The sequence below is a fragment of the Pelecanus crispus genome, chromosome 3 (genome assembly GCF_030463565.1).
Source record: "Pelecanus crispus isolate bPelCri1 chromosome 3, bPelCri1.pri, whole genome shotgun sequence".
Lineage (NCBI taxonomy): Eukaryota > Metazoa > Chordata > Aves > Pelecaniformes > Pelecanidae > Pelecanus > Pelecanus crispus.
The window spans coordinates 90,817,727-90,842,461 of NC_134645.1; the positions used below are offsets into that span (position 1 = coordinate 90,817,727).

At 40.2% G+C, this 24,735-nt stretch overlaps 1 protein-coding gene across 1 annotated transcript; it reads right to left on the bottom strand.

Annotated features, from left to right (window-relative positions):
• Nucleotides 1-7,005: 7,005 nt before the first annotated feature.
• PM20D2 (peptidase M20 domain containing 2) lies at nucleotides 7,006-23,771 on the bottom strand. The gene is made up of 7 exons (XM_009480126.2): nucleotides 23,319-23,771; nucleotides 23,085-23,233; nucleotides 19,251-19,393; nucleotides 16,071-16,225; nucleotides 13,895-14,030; nucleotides 9,324-9,431; nucleotides 7,006-8,498 (listed from the first exon to the last, which is right to left on the bottom strand). The coding sequence occupies exons 1-7, from the start codon at nucleotides 23,769-23,771 to the stop codon at nucleotides 8,296-8,298; spliced, it is 1,347 nt and encodes a 448-aa protein (XP_009478401.2). The 3' UTR covers nucleotides 7,006-8,295.
• Nucleotides 23,772-24,735: the final 964 nt, after the last annotated feature.

The following is a 24,735-nucleotide window of genomic DNA, read 5'->3' on the forward strand; positions in this document are numbered from 1 at the left end:
ATATACGCAACTTGTGTAGTCACAAAGCATTGTGACATCAAACAAAAGTACTGTCTCACAGAAAGAAAATGGAGAATTGTTTTAATTGGAAAGGAAGATTGATTTTTTTTCAGGATTTTTTTTAATAGATACAACTCATCTGTGGCATAAATAATTGTGCAAGTTTCACATTTCAGCAAAACATAGGATATACAATCTAAAATTTTATACTTATTTAAAGCTGTGCTATGTTCCTTCTTGTGCCTCACAGGCCACTGTAAACTATTTTAACAAGTGACTATAATTGCCGGTTGCTTATATATGGTGCATCCTCCATTTTGTGCCCCTGAGATCCTCATTCCCTAAGTACTTGAATGCATGCATACATCTCTCAACTCAGCAGACTTATCACATTCGATAGCAATAAATGCAAAGAATATGTAAATACTTGCATGTTTGCAGGATGAGGTCAGAAATGGTCATTACAAACACGAAATACCCAGTACCGGAAAACACTTCGGCTAAAGCTTGCTTGCACTGCTAAATGCATGCTGCCCTAGCAGTACTGCACTGACAGGTCCATGTAGGAATACTTTCAGATTTGTGCTTTGTCTTGATCATATTTAAAACACAGAAATCTTTCCAAGCTGTTTTGACTATCTTTTTAAAATATGACTTGCAGTGTACACTTACTAAGGAATGAACAGAAGCCGGACATTCTGAGACCACATCCTCTGGGAAGCACAGGAGCTCTCCTTGGATCTGCTTATTTGGGTCAGTAGGAGTTTTGCTCTTGAATTTTCTGGGAGACAACACAGGTTTCTCTACAAAATGATCCAGTGAAGACAATCAGGTGTCTACAAAAACAGTAGAACTACTATAGGAGAAGCCACTTCTCTCTGAGATAGTCTGGGCGTTACTGGTCTGTACAGCCTGAGAACCTGTTGCAGCTTGTAACTTCTTGTCCCTGCTAAAGCCACTGGTAATTGCGCTCGCTTCCAGGAAAAGCCTAGTCCATCTGTTTTTAGTAAAAGTGTAATAGAAAGGTGCTCAACAGGTGACAAAGCAGTTGTAAGGACTTTATACCTGAGTTGCTAAAGATACCATACCAAAAACTTTGGAATGAAGTGAAAAGGAGCTTCTACCATGAGACAGCAGCTCCATTGCAGACCCAGGTACATCCAACCCACTCTGCTTTCATGCTGCATCCATCCCCCCAGCACCCTGCAGCCCACCATGCCCTTGGAGGAGCTCAGCACCTTCCAGGGCAGGAGCAAGGAGACACAGCTGGAGCTGGGGGCACTTGGCATTGTCTTTAAGTCTCAACTCTCCCTCACAGTTTCTGCAGAGCAGCCAGCCAGCGTAAACACTCCATATGGAAAAGGCAAAACCTGTAATGCAGAAGTAATAAAATATTTCAGGAAACCAGGAATCGGCTGAATGGAATCAGGGGCCTTTACAATAACAGGAGCACCAAAGATGTCTCAGAAAGTGAGGTCGTTCAGTTGGTCTGCTGCCGTGTGTCATCCACCTACATCCACAGAGCTAACAGGGTTTGGATTAACAGGACTTGAAACACATGCATGATTTTGCACACAATGACAAATTCCATTATTCCCTGCACAGCAGATGCTGTTGTCTTTTACAGGTGTAGCTGCTCTGAGAATCAGACCAAAGCAGTTGTGCCTCCAAAATGAAAATTAATCTTCTTACACGAAATCTGCCCTGGACTGACTGATCTGCCACTCTATGCATTAGGCTCGTGACACAGACATCGCAGTTGTTTGAACACTGCTGGTTGCTGCTTTAACTTCCTATGTAAATAAATGCCATGTAAACATACTCAGCATTTCTTACAACTGCTAAAATCATGACCTGCAAAACTACCTACACTCATCTTGCACTTACAGCCTACACTCCCTAGGCAAGGCAATGAAATGACAGAAGCTAAAGTCATTAAAAGACACATCCACCCATAAGATAGTTTTACTACTCATTTCTACATAGGGGTTTTTTTCACATACACATACTATCTTAGCTTCATTTTACCAAGTTTCCTTCATATCATATTATTCTCCAGTGAGTCTTTTTCAAGAGATTAAAAAATACATATTTTCATAAACCATAAACATTTCAGTCAGATGAAGGCAGAAAGGTCACTCTAGCAAAAGCAGGTGACAGGCTGGCTACCAGGTTTGGCCACCCAACCTTATTCCGATGGCACCTTCCCCCACAACTAGCGCCAAGATTTCTTGGGCACTGCTTGCACAGGAATGTATTTAGATCCTCAGCATTGTAAGAACCCATTTCTTTCTACAAATTTCTTTCTACAGTTAATAAGAATAGCACGAACAGGAGTGCCAGGTCTTATAGTAAGCTCTCCAGCTTCGGAAGAAGCCTAAAGCTATGTAGTTCGCTGCAGTACTATACATTCCTTTATAAACTTGTTAATCTCATACATTCTTTGGCATCTGACCAGTATATTAAGGGAGATTTTGAAGATACAAATGGGAGCTAGACTTTCAAATTCCCTGGCTTTCAGTGGGAACCTGGTTTCTAACTTCCAATGTGATTTTGAAAGTTTCCCTTCCAGCATGTCCTCCTAAACAGGTTCCCCAACCTCCATGTTTGGATTTACATTGTTAATTTACTTGTGTTTTATTTGGAAGACTCTAGTGCCTTTTCAGTCTTATATAAATGTGTATATAGATGTATTCTGTAAGTACAGGATGTCATATACAGCCAGTGTTTGCTATCGACAACTGTACTCAAACATATTTACATACACAGTTTTTTGGCTTTTAACCTTCCAATGTATAGGTTTTGTATCCAATCATTAACACTCTGCTCCTTTCCGTTTCCACAATAAATCAGAGTGATTTGTTTAGTTTTGTTTATTTCTAGAAACACTCAAAATCACAATAAAACTTCACATTTGTACAGCATTGTTGGTTTTCTACCTTCAAAATAACGATCTCCATGAGTTTATACATGTACGCTAAGACCTTTTTGCTCAGGACCTGATCCGGTCAAGTACTGAATATCCTTAAATCCTGTGACGCTGGTAGGGCTGGAGAGCCCTGGGATTTCACAGGCAGGGCTCTCATAAGAAGCCTGCACACAACCTCAAAATGACAGAGAAGATAACATTAAGCTTTCCACCCCAGACTGCGTAAGTTACAGTCCTCCTCCTTCTTCCTTAGGGTGATACTTTGAAATACATTTCAGACCGATTTCTTGGAGGTTAATCCAAAGCCCAGCCTGGGATGATGCTGTTTCTAGAAGTTGAAGTATATTGGCAGGTCTGTGTGGAGGATGGATAGACAGGCACAAGCTCTGTCAGCATGTCTAGATTAAGAGCTTTGGAGACTGAAGCCTTTAATAGTCTTTTAAGGATGATGATAACTACTGGTGGGGTGAAGCAGCACAAAAGTAAACTTCAGTCAGAAAACAGATAGAATAGTGAGAAGGCATGAAGAAAGATCAATGATCTCTTTTCTTCCCCAGTAAAAGGATATTCTCACAATAATCAAATCATTAGATGTCTCTTTTTCTACAAGTTGCATGACTGAGCAAGTGATTCTCTCAGTACAAAACAGATCCAAATGCCCTGCAAGCTCCGATGAGCAAGTAGAAGCCCCTGGGACTCCCCTCTCCTGTGCTTGCTCATATGGCAGCACAGTATTTGATGGAGCACTGAAGAAGCAGCTATGAGAAATGAAAAGCAACTGAGACCACCCATGCCACACATTCCACAACAGGACACAACTAGCTCGATGGCTGTACAATATGTGAGGGCTGTTCAGACACTGAAACAAATCCATGAAAGCTGAACAAATGGTAGGGTGTGAAGCATGTTTTGGTCTCCAAGAACTGAAAGCATACATAAACAGGAAAACTAAGGAAAATTACAACTCTTGATGAATTTTAAGTACTTATCAAACAGTTGTTATGAAACAAGACTCCAGCACTGCAATTCTGATGAGCATGTACTACATTTGTGTGCTTTTATCCTTCCATGGGTCTTGAGGAGCTAAGGAGAGGTAAGCCAGTATTGCATTTGCCAGTTACCTTCGAGACTGAAGGGCTGAAAAGGTAACTTTGCATAGGTGCTCTAGAGCAATCAAACAATAGCACTGCATGGCAGTGCATAGCTCATGGCTATTAAGACTATCCACAACCATGTGGACTTCATTCTTTCCTAGGCCTGAGGCATTTGGCTTCTCACTACTTTTAAAGAAGGAAGTTCAGATGCAGTTGTGGTTGAGAAAAATACTTGAGTTTGTCAGATGATTTTGGCTTCCATTAGTGCCTAAAGGAAGCTAAAGCAGCAGCAATCTTACCCAACTTTGGCTTAGCAGAGAATTTGGGTTAGAACTCTTAAGAGGGATGCACTTTTGTATCCTTCATAAAACCACCAAAATCTCACACTGCAGTTACAAAACAGCAGCACAGAGCCATGCTGCAATCTGGCCAGGCCAGAGCATGGAGGTGAGGTGACTGCACTAATAATACCAGCAGCACCACACAGATGCCAGCAGCAGTCCGCCAGGCTGGCAGACAAAGGCTCTGTGGAGGGCTGCTATTTTCAGGACCAGGAAATAGTAACCTTAGGGAAAAAGCAGGAAATCATATAGACCGACCAACTTTACTTTCCAATGATTTAATCCCAAAGACTTTGCTCTAAATAAAAATCTGTTTTAAGAATGCTGTTAGAAAGTGAGTAAACCACTTTTAATGAATACTAGACAAAGACTTATTTCAACAGCTCATGTGTTATGACTCTTTATTCCCAGGAACAGCCTTGCTCTCTGTGACTGCAGTGTGACCAGGCACAGGGCGCTCAGGCACTGGGAACTAAAGGATTACAGAAATAAGAGTCACAAGAGCATAAGCTGCTGCATGTTTACTGTTTGAAGAAAGGCTGCTGGACCCTTCTACACCAGGTAGCTGAGCTCACAGCTTACAAGTGCTCTCCTTCAAATCTTTTCACAAACAAGAAATCCATCGCATTTCACATTTTGTTGGGTTTTTTTGCTTTGTTTGTTTTAAACCAGGCATATATTTCTCTCAAGTTCCAGGACAGGTATTAAATAAGGAAACACTGTAGCTTGGTATGCTGGCAGAGGCTTTAATTTCTGGACTTAAGTCTGGACATAATCACCTCACCTTAAACAGCTGTGATTTGCTATCAGCTGTTCAGAATCATTTCAGCAATTATAGTTTATTACCTACACATCTTGATTCATTGCTAAAAGTACTAGCCTTTGACAAATATTCCAATATTTACATTAAAAACAGCATGGGGAAAACTGCAGTTAGGGTAACTTAAAAAACATGCCACATTTTCATATACATATGATTTATGAGCAAATTACTGAAAAAAATCAAACTGACTTTCATTCCACAGGAAATAAATTCCTCTCATATGTACTATCATTGTGATAGTAAAATCATAACGTTAAATCCCCAACTGCTTTAGTTCTGGACCTCAAGAATGAACACTCTGAGAAAAATCAGAATTAACTTGCCTAGGGAGGTTGAAAAGTTTCTATCCTTGGAGGCTTCCAGGATTCAGCAAATGCAGCCAAGCTCACCTGATCAGTGTTGGTAATAATCCCACTTCAAGCTGGAGGCTGGACCAGGTTTAGCCTAACAGATCCTCTGAAGAGCCCTCCCAAGCACCATTCTCATTATTCTATGAATTCCAACATTTGAATAGTTAAAACAGCCCTAAGATTATAAAGACTAGATTAATACTGTATTTGAAAAGCACTGACCCTCACAAAAAGCCTGCTCACTTATGTCAGACCAAAACTGAAAGCTTAAAACACCCTCACTCTTACATAATCATACCAAACTGGGGGGGAAGGGGAATAAAACATGCTATTCAAAGTCATGCAGCATCCCAATATTAACCAAAGGACAAGAAAATTCAGTCACAATTAAATTGCTTTATTGATATCAACTCATCTTTAATCAGTGCTTCAGTTTCATTTTAATTCCAGCAATCATTACAACAAAATTAAGACATGCTTTTAGTGCAGAAATGTTTAATTAAATGATCTTGGACATGATGCAGCTAACAGCCAGCGAGTCTGGACAAAGAAGACTGAGAAGGCTGTAATGCACATCAGCTTGTAGGAAACAACACCACAGCATGCATTGCTATCACTGGGATCCCAACACTCCATCTTAAAAACAGGAAAGCAAGAAGTTAAGCAGTTCGTGCAGGAGGAAATGAAAAGCCACATATGCTAAGGAAATTCATGAACTAGCTTGTTAACCCAGTAGAACGTAATGAATTGCAATTGTGTCCAAGAACTGGCAAGTCAGGGTTGAAATTAAAAGTTGAGGAGAAAGTTCCTTTGACAAACCTTGAACCAAATTTCAGTTGGATTTAGTATCCAACTTAGTATCCTCGACATATCTATAGCTCAGAGTCCAACCCTCATCTGTTTCATGCATCCATCTGTCAAAACTGTCTGCTAATGAAAGCAAGGATACTGGTGTAAGGATGGACCCACTGGTCACCTGGAATACTTATGGTCATGCTCAACTCTTCAAATAACTGGCTTGGAATACAGAACAAACACCTTTAATTGTGCCTCTGGTTCTCACAGAAACAGATAAACAGTTACTTCCTTTTGCCAAAGACACTGAGCATTTAATATATCAGATAATCTGTGTCCTATTACTACAAGCACAGAGAAGTATCAGAAAGTCTAAAAACTGTCAAAGTATGTTGTCTACACTGCCAACATGAGATACAAACAGAAGCCAGCCTAATCACTTTTTATCTTCCAAGAAGGGAAAGTCTCAATAGAATTCTTAACTAGCAGCTGGAGGTCTGTGTTAAAGAGTGCACAGAAATGCAGAGGGAATGCACAGTTAAACCAAGATAAGGAATCTGTTTTTCCAAAATTAGAAATTGAATATAGAAATTAAAATAGAAATTCTCATTAGAATTCTAGAATTTACCATTTAGAGACTGGTACTGTTAAAAACAAGGTTTCTGAAATTCTGACTTCCTGGGGAATACAGCTTGTCTGACTTCTTCTCAGAAGCTCACTGTAATACCTATGCTTAGGAAAATGTTAACCAGTAAGCTGCTTTTTCAGTCTGTCTGTCCATTGACTCAGCAATTTGTATCTCAACAAAAGCTTAGTTCCTTCTCTATGTATTCACATGATCCTTTAACAAGCAAAATAAAAACCATTCCTAACAGGTTTGGACACACAGACCACCACCTAGATAAAATTTGCAACATTAGTATCTCTGGGAAGCAAAACAACAAGGATTAAACTGACTAAAGGAACATACAGAAAGGACAACTGGCAAGACTTAACAGATCTGCTGCTTACGCTATAGGAACAAACAGGTCTGAGAAGCCAGTTATTGCACAAGCAATCCTCAGTGCAAGCTTCTCAGAGCATAGTACAGGGGTTTGCACACAACCAGTTTAAGATTACCTTCATTTACTGCTTCACAGTACCACGCTTGCATCTTTGCGGAAAAAATTTCCACTTGTTTAGCTAAATTTAGACATATCCTTCACATCAGTTAAGCTAGTGCAACACCTTGTGTGGACACTTGTACTCCTTAGAGTAGAACTTAAAGGTGCACATGCATTTTCCGGCAGTAGTTTAAATGTGTTAAAGAAATAAATATTTAGCTGCTTTCCGATTTTTTGATGACTTCACAACACCTCCAAAATTTATTAAGGAGGAAGGTAAATGCATTTCAGGACAACCAACCTTTACCAATTGCATTTCCATACAAACAGTTCTCTTCCATTGCTAGAACATAATATTTTCAAAACCAGGCACACTTCCAAACCTACACCCTTCTCTCCAGTGAAACCAGCTCAGGTTTTAATCCTCTATCTTGTTGCAAGAAAAAGTGACTGGCCAGAGAGAAATGCTTCATAGATCAGATTCAGCCTATGATCACCGGGTGAACAGTGCTTATTTTAGAACAAAAATTTCCATGTAAATGCCACATTTCCCCTATAAGGAATATTACTTTAGCAATACATAGAAAATCACTGACAAGGGATCTAAACACTATCATTTATTCAACACTGCAACTTAAAGACAACACATTTGAGATCTCTCTCTGAAATTCATCACCATATTGAATACAGCAAACATTATAACTAGATTAAATTGCACATTTTTGAAACCAACGATACTATTTGCTTCTAAAGTCCAAAAAAATCAACATTTCTTCAGCTATGTGTTTATTCATCCCCTTCTGGGATTTAAATACAGCATCTCCATTAAGTCAATCCTACTGAGAGACGTTTAATAAAGTTTAGTGTGATGCATACTCTCCTATGCCAATGCCAGATTCTTTGTTAGGTTCTACTGCATTTATCTGTCCCTCTTCCTTTAGCTTCACCTGTCTAAAGTCTTCCCTGACTTCTTCTAGCAGACTTGGCTTGAAAATGACATCCAGTGCTGTCATTGCCAAAGCTTTTGCTGTGCGCAAAGCATAGAACTGAGCATTCTGTGACCCTGCAAAAAAAGTAAGAGAAATTTCAGGTTAGATTACTAATATTAGATACAAACCACTAGCTTACCACATAAGGCATATTCTATAAAACAAGATCTTCAAGTCTCAATTGCAAAAACAGTTTCTTAAAATCTACTTGCATGAATGAGATGTCTATTTTCTGATGCCTCGAAACAAATTTTCACATGAAAGTACTTAACTTTCTGCTACTGATGTAAACAAGTAAGACTGAAAACAGGAAAATGAGTGTTCATATTTTCCTTTTTAGAAAAGGTAGTTTTATACAGTTCTCTACTACATTTCCAGAGTACTGTGCTTTAGGAGTAAAAATTCCTTTCACCTTTTGGCTCATGTTTAGAAACTCTCCTGAATATGCTACTAGGGATAATCCTTCTAATTTCTTCCATCTAGATGGCATACTAAGTCAGGCTTTTAGTATGAAGAGTGGTCATCCTTCCCATACACATTTAACTTTAAACACAAAAATAGAAATTCTACATTTTGTCAGCTTTTTTCTTGAACTCTACAATTAACTAATTAAATTGTTTCAGGGTCTGTATTCAGCTCAGATCCCATCATGCTTGAAGAAGGCAACTCCATTTCTATACAGGTATTCACATGCAGCCACTTTCAGATCTAGTACTGACACTTTATACATTTACTACACAGTAGCTTTGAATACCATACACACATGTGAAAGCTTTGATCCTTTGTAATTTGAAATATTTATAATTTCTAGATTCGCAGCAGTGAAGAGTCAGCAACCCGTTCCTACAATGCATAAGGGTTCCAAACACAAATCTCTAACACTTTTCAATTCCACTCACCTGCAGCTTCTGTGTACTGCTCCGTATGATTCAATGCATCAGAGCCAATATAAAAATAAGGATGAAGCCCAGGGACTACAAATGTAACATTTCCAAAGTCTGTGGAACCTAGAAGCAGCATAGAAAGTTTCTTAATGAACAAGTGTTGAAAAGTTTTGAATGCTGTAAGAAAATGTATGATAGATATTATCTCCAGCCCATATGTAAAACAGAATGTCCTTTGCCCCAAATATTAAAATAAAAGCATTTCTAACAAGTCATTATCCATACAAAAATCTCGCATCACCGAGATGTTTTCCCTAACTAGCCATCTTCAGATGCTGCTCTCCAGTGCGCTTCTGATCAATAATCAGTTACTGGACTGCAAGGAAGACTTATCAGCATGTTCCTATTCCATTTACTTTTTTTTTAATCAAGCATCTCCTGATAGTAAGCTGTTAATTCAGAAACAATGAGAGCTGTAACCTTGGAGTTTCAGGCAGTCCAGCTACTTTCCTGCTACAGCCCTTAGAACCAGACCCAATAGTTACTGCTTTTCACCAGCATGCAAATATTCAGCATTAGGTAGGGGACTCTGAAGTAGGAACAATCTATCTTTAAACAAAAACAGATTGAGAACAACTTTTTCCTGTGCTTTTTGGTTTTTCTCAGTTATGGAAACCTTAACAGCACAAGCACTCTTGAAATAACAAGATCAGAACTAAACTCCAGACAAAATGCTAGTGCTTTGCAGACATAAAAAAAATCTTGATAGCAATGCTGCAGATTTTAATGATTCTTTCATGCCTGACTAGCACCTTCAGTATTAGCTAGTCATAGTACCTATCTCAAAGTACTGCCTTATCTATTTAATGATACTATCCAACAGTAGTAGATCCTTCATAGTAAATCATCCAAGAGTCTGCAACTACTTCCTGAGTGCCTTTTTTTTTCACCCAAACAAGCAATCCACTCAATATTTGTTAAAGTGACTTTTAGAAGCTGGAGAAATCAACACACCAGTTACTGTGAAATTCAGATAGCAGAGGAAGCATTGTTTTGTAGCGGGGAAAAATAGGGATGACCAACTAAAACCTCAATTAACTTTTTTCAGGCCAAACAGAGCTGTAAGATTTTTTTTTTTCCCCGGCAACGGCATATAAAATGACTGCTCCAAAGATTTTAAAATTATTTGTAACACATCAGGTAGCCTCCATATCATGATACTTCATGGAGACAAGATATTGCTAATGCCTTAAGACTTGGTAATGAAATGATTGAAGAATATAGGTTTTACTTGGAAGCATACAGTTATTAAAAGTGAGTCCACAGAGCCTACATTATGTGGATCAAAGAGGACAAGACTAGCTTGCTATTTGCTCTGCCTACAGACAAATGCAATCAGCAAAGCTTGTCCAAAAGAGACCTTTTCCCATAAATTCAGTATGCATTTGAAGAAAATCCAACTCTTGGCACAGCAACAAGTTATTTTAATTTTCAGTAGTCTACACTATTGATCCATTCCTTCATCGGTCTGGAAAGACAAACCAGAAGTCTAGAAGTTCTGCCTACTCCAGACTAAATCAAGAATTCTAGACTTGCCTTACTAAGTCCTAATACACAAGCTGCTAAAAAGACTGTTTTGGCCTTTTTCCCTGCTCTCACCCAGCAAATGAAGCATTAGCAATTTCAGTGCATCCCAGCTCTCAGTCATGTAATTCCACTTAAAATCCATATCCAATCTACTACCAGTTTACAAGTTATTTTTGCTGAATGCAAGAGATTTAAACTTGGCATTTTCTAGTAAGATGGAGAGCTTACCAAGCCAAAATCCCAGCAGCTTTTAATAAAAAATGTCACAGTCAAGTCTTCCCCTCTAATCATAACTAGCAGAATGTTTAAACATCAGGTGGAAACTATAGTTTCCATACAAACATCTGGAACCGTATGCTTGCTAGAAATGTACAGATTCGGTTTCCTCCTAGAAGCAAAAAAATCTTCCCCTCTATCATACCTAGCAGCAGCATGTTAAAAACATCAAACATTCCAACAGTTTCCATACAAACATCTGGAACTGTATGCTTGACAGATGTACAGATCAGGTTTCCTTCTAGAAGCATAAATAATCAGAATTATCAATGCAGTATACAGACTTGTGCACCACCTGCCATAGAAAGGTACTGGGAGCTCCAGCCTCTCAAAAAATAGCCTGAAGCTGATACTGCAGCCCCTTCAGGTCACCAAGCACATAATAGAAGCCAGTAACTACCACAAACATGAATGGAGGGGAAAATGCAAGAGATTCCATGAAGCATTTATATACAGCCCCAAGCTTCAAAAGTGGTATTTTCAAAACATACTGGCTCCTTCTTAAAATTATCTGTATCAGCCTTGTGCACAGGAACCCAATGAACCCCATGAATGCTAAAAATATCAGAGTAAGTTATCACAAGCATGGGTGCCCCAACTAAGGCATGCTAAACTAAGTCATCTGTTTGGGAGGTTATCAATATCCTGTAGCAGAGCTACCCTACCAGCAGAAAGAGAAACAGGTCATGGCACCTGGTCAAAGCTAACTCAGATTCACATTATTTCACATCATCCTGGCTGTGTGCCAAATGACTGGAGCGTGCACAAGGCACACGCAAGGTAGTGTGATTTGATGGACTAAAGGAATTCTTCATAGTGCTTAGCTGCCTAGAGCGATACCTGTAAGCAGACCGATACTAATACCCATGTAGAGGTGGCAGCGAGTATGCTCATCTCTTAACGACTTTTCTGCTGCACAGACATGGAGAAGCAACTGAGCTATCTTCCTTCCCTTTCAACAGAAGAAACTGATATCCTAAAAGAAAACATTGAAAACCATATGAAAACTAAACAGAAATAGAGGTCTTGAAAAAGATGAGACAAACACTCAACCCCTCCCAAAAAGGGTAGCATACAAAATTCCACTCCTATGTCTCTGGAGACTGTGCCTCATTATCACTCCTGAACGCCCATTGCAAAAATTCAGAGAAGCAGCTGTGGAAAGAAAATTCAGTAAGGCCTACTGCAGTGTGCAATAAAGACATAATTGCTCAAGCACATTTTGACATTTGACAAGCAATTTAAGGACAGGACAGACATATGGAGAGTTTCAGTTTAAGCAAGTTAATGTTTAACATTTAGCATATCATGTAACTTATATATGAAAGCCCTATTACAATTAGGTGTCTGTACTAAGTTCATTTAAAGTCCTCTGAACCAGCTGATCACCAGTATTCATGATCTTCACCATTAATACAATGGTTTGAGGGAAGCAACGCAGAGCTCCAGGAAGTTTCACTACAGTAAACATTCTAAAGAAGGCTCCTCAGCACCATTCTTGGGCTCAGTGAGCAAAGTAGTTGTCTTACTTGTACCACACCAAATAAAGAAAAATAGAAATCTGCTTTTAGTTATAATTTGTTTTTAAACCCGAGACAATGAACCAACTGGAGACAATATGCTAGTGTTGCCTTAATTTGGAAGGGAAGCAAGAAATAAAAGAAAAACAGCCAGAATATGCTGTCTCCCCCACACAAATAGAAGTTTGGAGAACTCTATCCCCAAACATCAAGATCTCAACTATCCAAAGATAATCTGCATTTAATATAGAGAAAATTAGTACTGCAATCAAACTAATTGGAATAACATTTTTTTACTGAAAACAGTATTTTCCTTCTAAGGAAAGAGAAAAACCTTTAACATGAGTGGAGCAAAAACATTTATATATACAGTTATGATCAGTAGTGAAGGCTATCAAGTATCAACAGCAGTTATAAGACTTGAACAGAGCTCCTGTAGGAAGATTCTGGAAAAAACTGTTAAGGGTAATAAGAAAGCCACCTGAGAATTCAAGAATTCACACTCCTATTACTATACCTCTGAGAGACCAAGAAAGTGAAATGTTTGAGACATAGTGAAGACCCAGAAGTGAACACCTACTTCAGTGGCACCCTTTGGAAAACTGATCTGTTGAACTCATGAACTAAAATTAGAGGCACAGAATTACCTGTTAATGGAAAGAGGTTTAAATTAGGGTTACCGAGATGGTTAAATTTCCACTTAAAAATCTTTTCAAGAACTCCCTCTAAATTATTAGTTAGATGCTTGTAAATTTGTTGATGTATAAGCTTGGAAAATATTGTTAAACAAGGTTCCTAAAACCTAAATCTCCTCTTCATTCATAGCATAAACCAGGATTCTGTAATTCAAAGCAACAGAATGAGCCTCAATTCATTCCACATCCTCATGTTCTGAGTAAGGCAGTTATCTTTCCATCCTTCCATCCCTCCCCCCAACGAAACTGTTTCTTACTTGAAATATTTTCACAAATATTATCAGAAAATGATTACTGCTTTCCATACCTGTTGGGAAAAATTCTCAGCTTCTACAAATACAGAATCACAGGCCAGAGCTACAATCCTTTTACAGTGCTCACATTTTCTAATTTGGCTTTTTTCTTCTGACCAAACTACGTTTAACCTACCTCTATCCCATTATTTCATACACTTTAAGAATTAAGTCACTAAGCTTAAGTCATAACAAAAAAACCCAGATCAAGTTACCTGACAAACCATTCAAGATACAGTCTTCTGATATAAACTCTATTCCAAGCTTCTTTCCATTCTCCTTGTAAACTTTCTGCAGACTCTTATTTGGAAGCACATTGTAGTAATCATTTTCACCACCTTTTATTTCCACCTAGACAAAAAACCCAAATGATTAGTAATCTTTCAACAACCTAAGACAGTTTAATGTAAACAATTTAAAGCCCAGAAAAGCTAAATACATGTCCATACTTCAAGCCCATGTCAAACCAGACGTAAGTGCTAAGTTTCTTTCAAAAATATAACATTCTGCCAAATATTAGCTTTCACCAAAACACAGCTGGTATTCTGTCAAGCCTGCACTACCCAGCCAAATTCCAGAAGCACGGATTTCAGAGAGCATCTCCAAAAATAGTAAGCAAATGTCTCCTGTAACAGCCTCTAATGATTTACACTGCAGTTACTATTAAACTACATAGAAATCAATTCAGTCTTTCACCAAATTCTCTTTTACTATTTTTGTTCAGAGCACTTCCAATAACTACAGCCCCATTCATGAAATGGCTTCACACAGGCAAGAAGTTTGAAAACAAATGTAAAAAACCATACCAATGTCAAGTTTCAAAAGAGATCTTAACTGTTATTCTGCATAAAGTAGACTTTCTGAAATTCTTTTCTTGTTAGAGTGGAGGGGCCACACTAGGAAAACAGCATCTAATGCCTCAAATAGACCTTACAAGTCACTAGCTCACATTCATATACACTACCTATTTGTTCTCATGACTATACTCATTCTTTTCACAGCCGTATTAGCCATCAACCTGTAACTGCAGAGCAGGTAGAACTGCCTATCTTAGCAATACATTGCAAGGTAATGATATTGCTGGAACCAGCTAGGAGACACTTCCACTTACTAAAAGCAAAAAAAAAAAAAAGAATGCCAACTGAAAAAATCACTCTGTTTTTCACATTTGGTTGCTACATGGGCCTGCTGTTTAATGGCACAAAGGAAACAGAGGGATGCTCCAGCTCACTGAAAAAGAGCTAAAGGTCACATACATCTTGAAGGGCCAGGAGGAAGATCTTGGAAGTTACAGACTGGTCAGACAATCCTATCCTCAAGATCCAGGGGAGATTATAGAGCAAATAAATCCTGCTAAGACTCATGTCCAGGCACATGAATCAAGGCTATTATGACTATCCAGCATAGATTCACAGAAGAGCAGATTGTGCATTACCAAGCTTAGCTTTTCATGATGACAGGTCTGCCTCAATGGACACAGAAGACATTCAGGCTCAAAGCATTATGGTCAGTGGCACAAAAATCCAAATTGCTGCCTGTTACTTGTAGCATCCATCTGCAATCAATATTGGTGCCATTATGTTTTAATATCTTTATTATTGATGCAGACAATTCCTGTGAGACCACGTCTGGTGTACTGTGTTCAGTTTTGCAACCCTGAACTCAAGACTGGAGCAAGTCCAGGGGAAGGCCACCAAGATGATTAGGGTGCTGGAGAACATGACATACAAGGAAAGGCTGGAAGAACTTGTTTTTTGAGCCTTCAGAAAAGAAGGCAAAGCTGTCTACACCTACCAGATGGGGAGGGTAGAGAGAAGACAGAACCAGGCTTCTCAGGGATGCCCAGTGGTATGACGAGAGGCAAAAGAAATTCCTATTAGATACAACAGAATCACATTAGTTGGCTTAAGTTGGAAAGCACCTCTGGAGGTCATCTTCTCCAACATCCCTGCTCAAGCAAGGTCACCTAGAGCCGGTTGCCCAAGACCGTATCAATGCAGCTTTTGAGTATCTCCAAGGATGGAAACACCAGAATCTCTCCAGTCATCACAGTATAAACATCAGGAAAAACCTTGTTTACCCTGAGGTGGTTAGAGCACTGTTGAGAGAGGTTGTAGAATTTCATCCTTGGAGATACTCAGAAGTCCACACAGCACTGAGCAATCTGCTGTAACTGGTCCTGCTCTGAACAGAGGGTTAGACTAGATGACCTCTGGAGGTCTCTCCCAACCTAAATTATTCTATGATTCTGTGGCATTCTATTTATAAAACAAAGCTTTCTTTCAGGACATAAAGCAATGGAAGAGCAAATAGCATCAAGTCTTGATTTCCTGTTCTGGCCAACCTTATCTCCAGTGTAATAGAAACACATGACCATGAATACATTCTTACTTTGCATCCTGTGGCCAGTGCTGCAGCTTTGAAGCAGTTCTCAACCTTCTCTGTCAGAACAGCAAGATCTTGCCTTGAAGGAGCACGCAAGTAAAACTCTAGTTCAGCGTAAGAAGGAATGATGTTAGGTTTCACACCACCATTTTTTATTACACCTGCAGAAAGAGAGAAGTCATGTTACCAGTGTTAAATACAAATGCTTGGTCTTCAGCCCTGTCATGAAACTCCTTGCTCAAGAACTAGATGTATAAGCAAAAACCAAAAAACCATCAACTGAGCATAAACATATAAAGACTGTAAAAAATACAGTATGTGGACAAAGTTTCTTCATCACATCAGATTAAGTGGAATGTGCACATGTTTTTCAGCACAATTTCATGGCATTCTTTGGTTATCTGTTATAAACCTAAAGACAAGCAAAACTGTAATTAATTGTAAAGAAATTGTAATTAATCCCCTGAAATTCAATGCATCAGAGTCGTAAAGCAATCTGGCTGCCATTGAAAAAGAAAATTTTGTTATAAAGGCTACCTTGGATTCCAACTTTTAAAGCTTTCTTCAACTAGAATGTTTCCAACTTTACCAGCTTGGAGAGAAATTAAGTTACATTTCTCAGCAATACTGGAGCAATGTGTGTTGCAGTGCACAGAAAGTTCATTAGATTCCTCATACTAATTCTTTAGAAATATTGGGGTGTATAATATATGTACAGATTTATTCAAGAGTGAAGTTTGAGTTGAGCATTCCCTCAAGGAAATGTGGGACAACTATGTAGTTTGATTATGGCATCAGAGGCATCACCTTAAAAGACCATAATATTTAGGTATTTCATAAAAAAAACCATTGTAGACCTCAATTCTGTATTAGATTTCAATGCATTAACAGCTCATTGTTTTCAACAGGCTGGTTTTTTCCTAATCTCAATTTATGTGGAATAAGATTTGTTTTCTGTAGAACCTGAGAAACTATCTACCTTAAATGGAAATACTGCACAAAGTTACTGATGTGTGTCACTGAAGCCTGAAAAGACAGCACTATAGGATGCAAATAGGCAACAAATATTTACTGTTGGTGCAGAAAACCTATTAAGACTATGAACTCTCCCCTCAAGTAAAACCTTTCCAGTCTCAAATACAGTCAAAGTAAACAGAGTGCCAAATTAAACCACTGTCAGTACTAGTCCATAACAAAAGGAACAACTCAGATGAGAGGGACAGACATCACAGAAAAGGAACCAGCAAATCAGCAAGTAAGTAATTATGCAAATTTGCATGACACATCATAACATGTTTGCTCAAAACAAGTAGCCTAATGAGCTTTCATTTGTCTTCCAACATATTTGTAAATGGAACTGGATAGAGCCTAAGAGTATGTCTACACAAATTTCAAAACAACTGTAATATGGGCTGGACAGCAGATCTAGCTTAAAATTAGGCTGCCTGCACACTCCTAATAGCACCTAGTTTGCCCTGCTTCTAGATGGAATTTTTCTACAGCCTGTTTAATACAGTTTCTTGAACAGGAAAAAATCTACATTCCTGTTTTTCAAGGGGGCAACATTTACTCCACTCATAAGCAGGGAAAAAAGAAACTTATCAAACATTAGACAAACTCAAACCAACATTGTTCAAGTACATAAAACATTGCTTAGAAATTCTGGACTTCAAGTAATGGAAATTTCAGTTACTGTTAGTGGGTTAACACTAAGATTTTTAGGATCACTTAAATCAGCCACAGCTGTTACTGCAAGCCTGCAAGACAAGACCTCCAACACACTGTTGTAAAGAAAGCATTCTTAAAATTAAATCTCATTCTGGCTGCTTATACTTTCCCAAAGGTATTTTAAACATTTCCAGCTTGAAAACCCAGGTTTATGACAGCAGTTGTATCAACACAGCGATTTAAAGTTTTGCTGTGGTGCAGGAAGCACTACCTCTAGGAGGCTTGTTTAGATACCTATTTTTTCCCCCTACATTACCCATGTAGCCTTTAGAAACTATGAAGAAAGCAATATTTACTGTTTTAGGCTTAGATCCAACAGAAGACTTAGGCACCTCCAATCTTACACCTGCAACACATGAGTTTCAGACACCAAAACTCATAATTAAGTGCCTTGTTTCCTACAAAGCAATAGGATATAGACCTAAGGCTACGCCCGCTGTCTGAAATTCATTTGGGTATGCTGGACAGCAGAACTGCAAACATCTTCATCTAGTCAAAAGGTAAGGGCTTCCAGATTCCATCCAGATATCCTGGAGAGAAATACACAAATGTATTATACAGCACAAGCAGCCAAGACATATAATGATCATTAGCTAGGAAGTTCTGGAATCATTTTAAGCTCATAACAAGTATTCCAAATAAACAATTCTACATTCAGAAGTCCTGTAGAAGTGACAAAGTTTCTTAATTTCAACTTGGAAAAAGTTGTGTTGGATGGGATAAGGAAACCTGGGTTTATAGCTAAAGGGCAGCTTCCATCTCAACTTCTGAAACAAGAAGAAACACATCATGTTGGAGTGTGAGTCAAGCTTAACAGTTAACATGTCTTACTGCAAAATGACCTTTCTACTTCAAGGTCTACTAGGTATTAAACATTAGAATCCAGTGCACATCTAGTTGATTGGGCTACTAGCCACAACTATAGGCTTCTGTTATCACTTGTTTTTTGTACCTCAGCAAATAAATTTCAGTCACTCTAGACCACTACACCTTTCCATTAAGTGTCACTATAAATGCCACCTAATTAATGGAATGTCTACTACAAAAATGCTTAAGTAATACTTCATTTTTCAGAAGCATTTAATCTTGCACCTTTGCAAAAACATGTACATTAACTTTAATGAATTCAAAGCCATGTACCAAAATCAACTTAGCACTCTTTCTTTCCAAACTGCAACTTCAAGTGCAAAGACTTAAAATCTGTCTAGCCTCTACCTAGGTACTGGTGTCCTCTTTTGAATCTGACCCATGAGCCTATTTTCAGAAGTTAGTTCTGGACACTGACTATTTTAAAGATTCCAAGCTATTTAAATGAAACGGTGCTATTTCATAATATCTGAAGTGACTGTACTAATTTAGTGCAACAATGCAATATTTTAAATTGTGGGATTTTGTAAGTTAGTATTTCAACAGCCTAAACTCTTACTTGCTGGACATTAGATTTAATGAAAATCTCACCATGAACTCTCCAGGTCGGTTTCATTTGCTGTCTTAAAACAGACAGATTGTTGTATGCAAGAACAGCAGCATCTAATGCATTAACTCCTTCCCAAGGGTAAGCAGCAGCATGAGAAGCTTTTCCATAGTATTTCACAGTCACACTAGGAAATAAAAGGCATTGCTTATTTGTTTTTCATTCACTGAAAAAACCTCTAAAATAAAAAGTTCCTTTCGTTCATACAAGTATTTGTTATTTTAAGATTTGTGCAGCAGTACACCAAACAATTTACCTGGCACTACACTGTTGCAAAGTTGAACTGTCTTTGAGTGCAGGAAGATGCTGAAAGATTTGTAGAAAACCAATGTAATGGAACAATATCAAGAGCCAATCAGGCAAAAGAGCTACCCATAGCATACCACTATACAGCTTTTTTCTTAGAGGTACAGGCTTCACATACTAATTAAATGTCTCCAGTACTTTCTTTATACCTCCTGACTGTTCTGAGACTTAAAGTTACTAACATTCTTCCCAGAAGATAACAAACCCTTTTCTCTGATTCAGAATTAGAAGCTGATTGTCCTAGTTCTTGTCAAACTTCAATAAAATGTGTACAGTATATGACAGCAAAAGCACATTACTAAGATCACATACAAGCCATGTCTAAGTAACAAAAGTCAACTGTTAGAAATGCAGTAAAGGCATAGCCTAGTATAAAATATACATTACCATGCTACAGCAAGGATGTTCTTTCCCTGCACACCTCAAATGCTGGTAGAAAGGCTTGCAACAAGGAAGAAATCTAAGTGCAAAGGTTATCCTCCAACTTCTATGAAGTCATAAAATGCTGCAGCACCTAAACACATCCAGTAAGAATTCATGCTTGGCTTCATCTTATGAGGGCCATTTATAGTAGCCTTACAAAATAATTTAGTATTTCAAATTATATGAAAACTCTTAACACAAGAGGCAAATATTAAATACTGACAACTACATAAGGTATTACTACTTACCAAATACACAAGTATTTTTTTTTAATCAATAGTAGAGATTTTAACTAAATCTGTTTGTACTCAATACCCAGGCCTTTACATAAACTCTACCCTCAAGCTCAAAGAGTTCCCCCCAAGACGCACAACCGGTCTGTTACCCAGCTAGGACCAGCCTAACTTGCTCATCTCTGTTTTGCACAGATGCCAACTTAGCCACTTATCCTGAACTGACCTCTCATGCTCTGAACCACACCACAGCTGTAAGTTAATACCAGAACTTAAATACTGGATAGCAAAGAGGGACACAATGGAGCATACTGTTGCAGCAGAAAATGTCTCCTGCTACTGCCTGCAATCAAAATTAAGCATGTCCTTTTCCATCCTCCCTCACCCTCCAAGACAACCATGCATCCCATTCTGTGAAGTACAGGTTTTATTTAGAATTTATCATTATGAAATCAAGATAAGAAAACTTATCCATTAACATCCCAAGTATTAGACTGCAACCCCCCAAATGAACTCACAGATCCCTAGATAGTCTCCAAAAACTGAAGAGAAGGCCAAGTAGAAAGTCATGTTGCCATCTTTTTTCCCCACAAGAAACATGTGCTTAAAAAAAATGTTATTTCAGCACTCTTCTTGCACTTCTATTGCTACACAAATGTCACATACTCTCAGAAAAAAACACCAGATTTTGGTGAATAATGAAACCCTAAGCCAGTTTAAGAATATTAGCAGAAGAATGCAGATCCTGTTTGACCAACAATAAATAGGCTGATTATGTGAAGAGTAAGTGAATAAGAATCAGCAAATTTTGGCATGTATTCACCACAGTTATCCAAGTGTGTTAATTTTACTTCAGGCAGAAGCCAGCTTTGAAGTCTGCAGATGTAGCAAGACTTGCAATTTAGTGATCACCAGTTCACCAGTCCTTAAATACCTTGGAAACAACCAAAAGATCAATTACAAGTCATCAAAACACTCTTTGTACCTTTGGAATCTCATAATTAAGTAAATCATGACATAAGCTGAGTATTTCAAGCTTTTGGAGGTAGCAAGCTGTTTCACTCAGTACTTCAATTCCATGCCTCCTCCATATTCAAGGTTTAAAGGCTGTCTAGGACTTGCATCCTACAGCAGACCATAACCTCTGAAGGGAGATTTCCAAATCTTAAAGTATCAAACTCAGAAGGCTATTGCAAGAATTGAAATGAAGAGAAAGACAGAACTATTCATGAAAACTGCATCTTGAAGTTTATAAATACTAATCTTAAGTTACAGCAACCAAAAACCAAGCTGAGATAAGTCTTGAAGGACATTGCAATAACCAGTTAAGACTCTCTAGAAACACAATGATGGAATATAGCAGAGAACTAGCTAGGTAAGGAAGACTAGGTGTTGCTAACCTTGTCTGTTTTGCCATAAAACTTAGCAGTAACAGAATCAAATTATCCACCAGGAATAGCACCAGCAAAAGCAAAATGGCCAATAAAAGTCAAGCACACAGCAGCTGGAAGGTAGCACAACCAAGATGAAAACAGCTCTCAGTACATCAAGCCAGAAATGGTTGGAAAACCAGTTATAACAACAAAGCCTCCTGACAGACTGCTGCTGGGACACTATGAAAACAGAAGACGTTTTCTGTTAAAGAAAGATAAAGCTTCTGTTAAAGCTTGAAATACTCAGCTTATGTCATGATTTACTTAATTATGAGATTCCAAAGGTACAAAGAGTGTTTTGATGACTTGTAATTGATCTTTTGGTTGTTTCCAAGAAGATAATATGAAAGGAAGAACACCATGGCCTTGCAGACCAGTAAAGAAAGAACAGAATGAAACTCAAAAATATTTTAAAAGATCATGTACTTACAGACTAAGCATGTGTCTAAGAGCTGACTGCTTGAAAATGACTGAAGAGGAAGCCCCAAACATGCCAGCTGTCTCCAAAATAAGGAGACACTATAGTCCCAGCATCAGCTGAGTAAAGTCTAAGGAAATTCCACCTGATGTACTGTGTACAATTCTGGTTATGCACATCCAGCAAGGATTACTTCAGGGCAAGTCAAGTCACTCCAAGTACAAACGAACAAGTGCTGATGCTGCACAGTAGGGCTAATCAAAAGAAGACAAGGCATAATTTCCAAAGAGTTATACGGCTAGCTGGCAAAAAAAACCTGAGTGAGGGTATGACCGCTGTCTATAGATACATATTGGGGGTAAACATGAAGGAAAGCCAAGAACTACTTTGAATAAAAAAAAAGGAGTTGATGTGAGCGTTAATAGATATAAAATGGACATAGACTAAGTTTAGGCTGGAAGTTAATAAGGATCCAAACAGCGGTCAGGCTCAGCTGGCTGGCTCTTTCAAAAGTGGGAAAGAAAACATGAAACACTTTCAAAACTGATTAAAATGTGTACAGAAGACAACATGACCTGGTGCCCAGGAAAGCAAGGAACTAGGATCCAGGAGACTCCCTCCAGTTGCATGTTCTAAAATTTAAAGAACAAGTGTTTTTTAAATGCAACTTTTTTTAATAGATAAGATAATCACACACATGTATAAAAAGAAACATCTAAGAACATCAGAAGAAAGAACGGATTTTGAGGACACACACACAAGATTATCTCAGAGTAGTCAGGGATCTTTAACACCAGGCTGAACACTGCACTTTGAAAGAACTGCTCAGTGTCCAGAACAGCGACCGGGCTCCTTAGCTGCCTGCAAATACTTCATCTGAAGGGCACCTGCAAGGTCCCCGGCCCTAAGTTCAGCCCCTTCCAAAGCAGCTCCCCTGCTCGGGGAGGGGAGAAGAGGCTAAATAACAAGCCAACCCTCTCCACCTGAACCCGCTCGCTCACTCACTCGTGCTCGGCCACATCGGGCAGGTAAGCTGCGTTTTCTTGTGAGGGGTGTGCCATAAAAACCACATCCAGGCCGTCAAACGCTCCAGCGTTTATCAGGTCTATTTTGCCTCCTCCTTGTTCTTCCGCAGGCGTCCCCAGCACCGTGATCTGCAGCACAAAGGCAGAGTCAGCGGCCGACCGGTTCTCAAGGACCGGGGCCACAGCCTCCGCCCTCGGGACGGCTCGCTCTCACCTGGACGGCGACGGGCGCCGGCTGCGGCAAGCTCTCCAGGGCGGCCTTCAGCCCCAGCGCGGCGGCGGCTCCCACTTCAGCGATGAGGTTGTGCCCGCAAGCGTGACCGATGCCGGGCAAAGCGTCGTACTCGCAGAGGAAGGCGACGCGGAGCGGGCGCGGGCCCTGAGGGGCGGCCGTGCCCCACTCGGCGCGGAAGGCCGTGCCCAGCTTGTAGCGCGGCTCCACGGCCCAGGCGGCGCCCGGCAGCTCCCCGCTGGAGAAGAAGCGGGTCATGGCGTCGTGCGCCTGGTGCTCCTCGTAGGCCAGCTCGGGCCGGCTCCAGATGTGGCGGCTCAGCGCGCCCAGCCGCGCCGCGTTCAGCTCCACGCTCTCGCACGCCCGCTGCTTCAGCCTCTCCAGCGCCGGCAGCGGGGCGGCCGGGCCGCCCTGCGGCGGGTCCTGCGGCCTCATGAGGGAGCGGCGGGGCGGGCCCGGCCCACACGCACCTAAGGGCGCACCAACCGTCCGCAACCGCCACCCTACCGACCCGCACCAACCGCCCACACCGGCCTACCTGTCCGCCCGCCGCCGCCCCCTTTTTATAGCCGCCTCGGCGGCGCGGGGCACGCTGGGAAGTGTAGTTCGCCGCCCCGTCGCGGCCCGCGGGCGGCGGCCGGCCGGAACTACCCGTCCCAGCGCCCCAGCGGGGCGTCCCTCGCCTGGCCGGTGCCGGCGGGAGGAGTTCCGCGGGCGTGGGGCCTCCGTTACCCTGTGCTGAGCCTGCGGGCAGCCTTCCCGCTGCCGCTTCACGGGTTGAAGCGCTGTATTTTGCTGCTGACCTAACACACGTCTTGCTCGCACGTGTGTTTACCATCAACACAGGCCAATGCCAGCCTTCAGCCACTCTCTGTGCGCCATTTCCCAGAGATTACGTTCCAGTGCCAGATCTGGAAAGCAACGCCCTATTTTCTCCAACATCTCCTTTGGACTTCTAGTTGAAAAAACAAAGGAGGTGTTGTAGAAAATAGAATCATAGAATGCTTTGGGTTGGAAGGGAGCTTTAGACGTCATCTAGCCCAACCCCCCTGCAGCGAGCAGGGACAGCTTTAACCAGATCAGGTTGCTCAGAGCCCCGTCCAACCTGACCTTCAGTGTTGCCAGGGATGGGGCCTCCACTACCTCCCTGGGCAACCTGTTCCAGTGCCTCACCACTATAAAAAATTTCTTCCTTATATCCACTCTAAATCTATTTTTCTTTAGTTTAAATCCATTACTCCTTGTCCTGTCACAACAGGCCTTGCTAAAAAGATTGTCCGCACCCTTCCTGTAGGCCCCCTTTAAGTGCTGAAAGGCCGCAATAAGGTCTCCTCGCAGCCTTCTCTTCTCCAGGCTGAACAACCCCAACTCTCTCAGCCTGTTCTCACAGGAGAGGTGC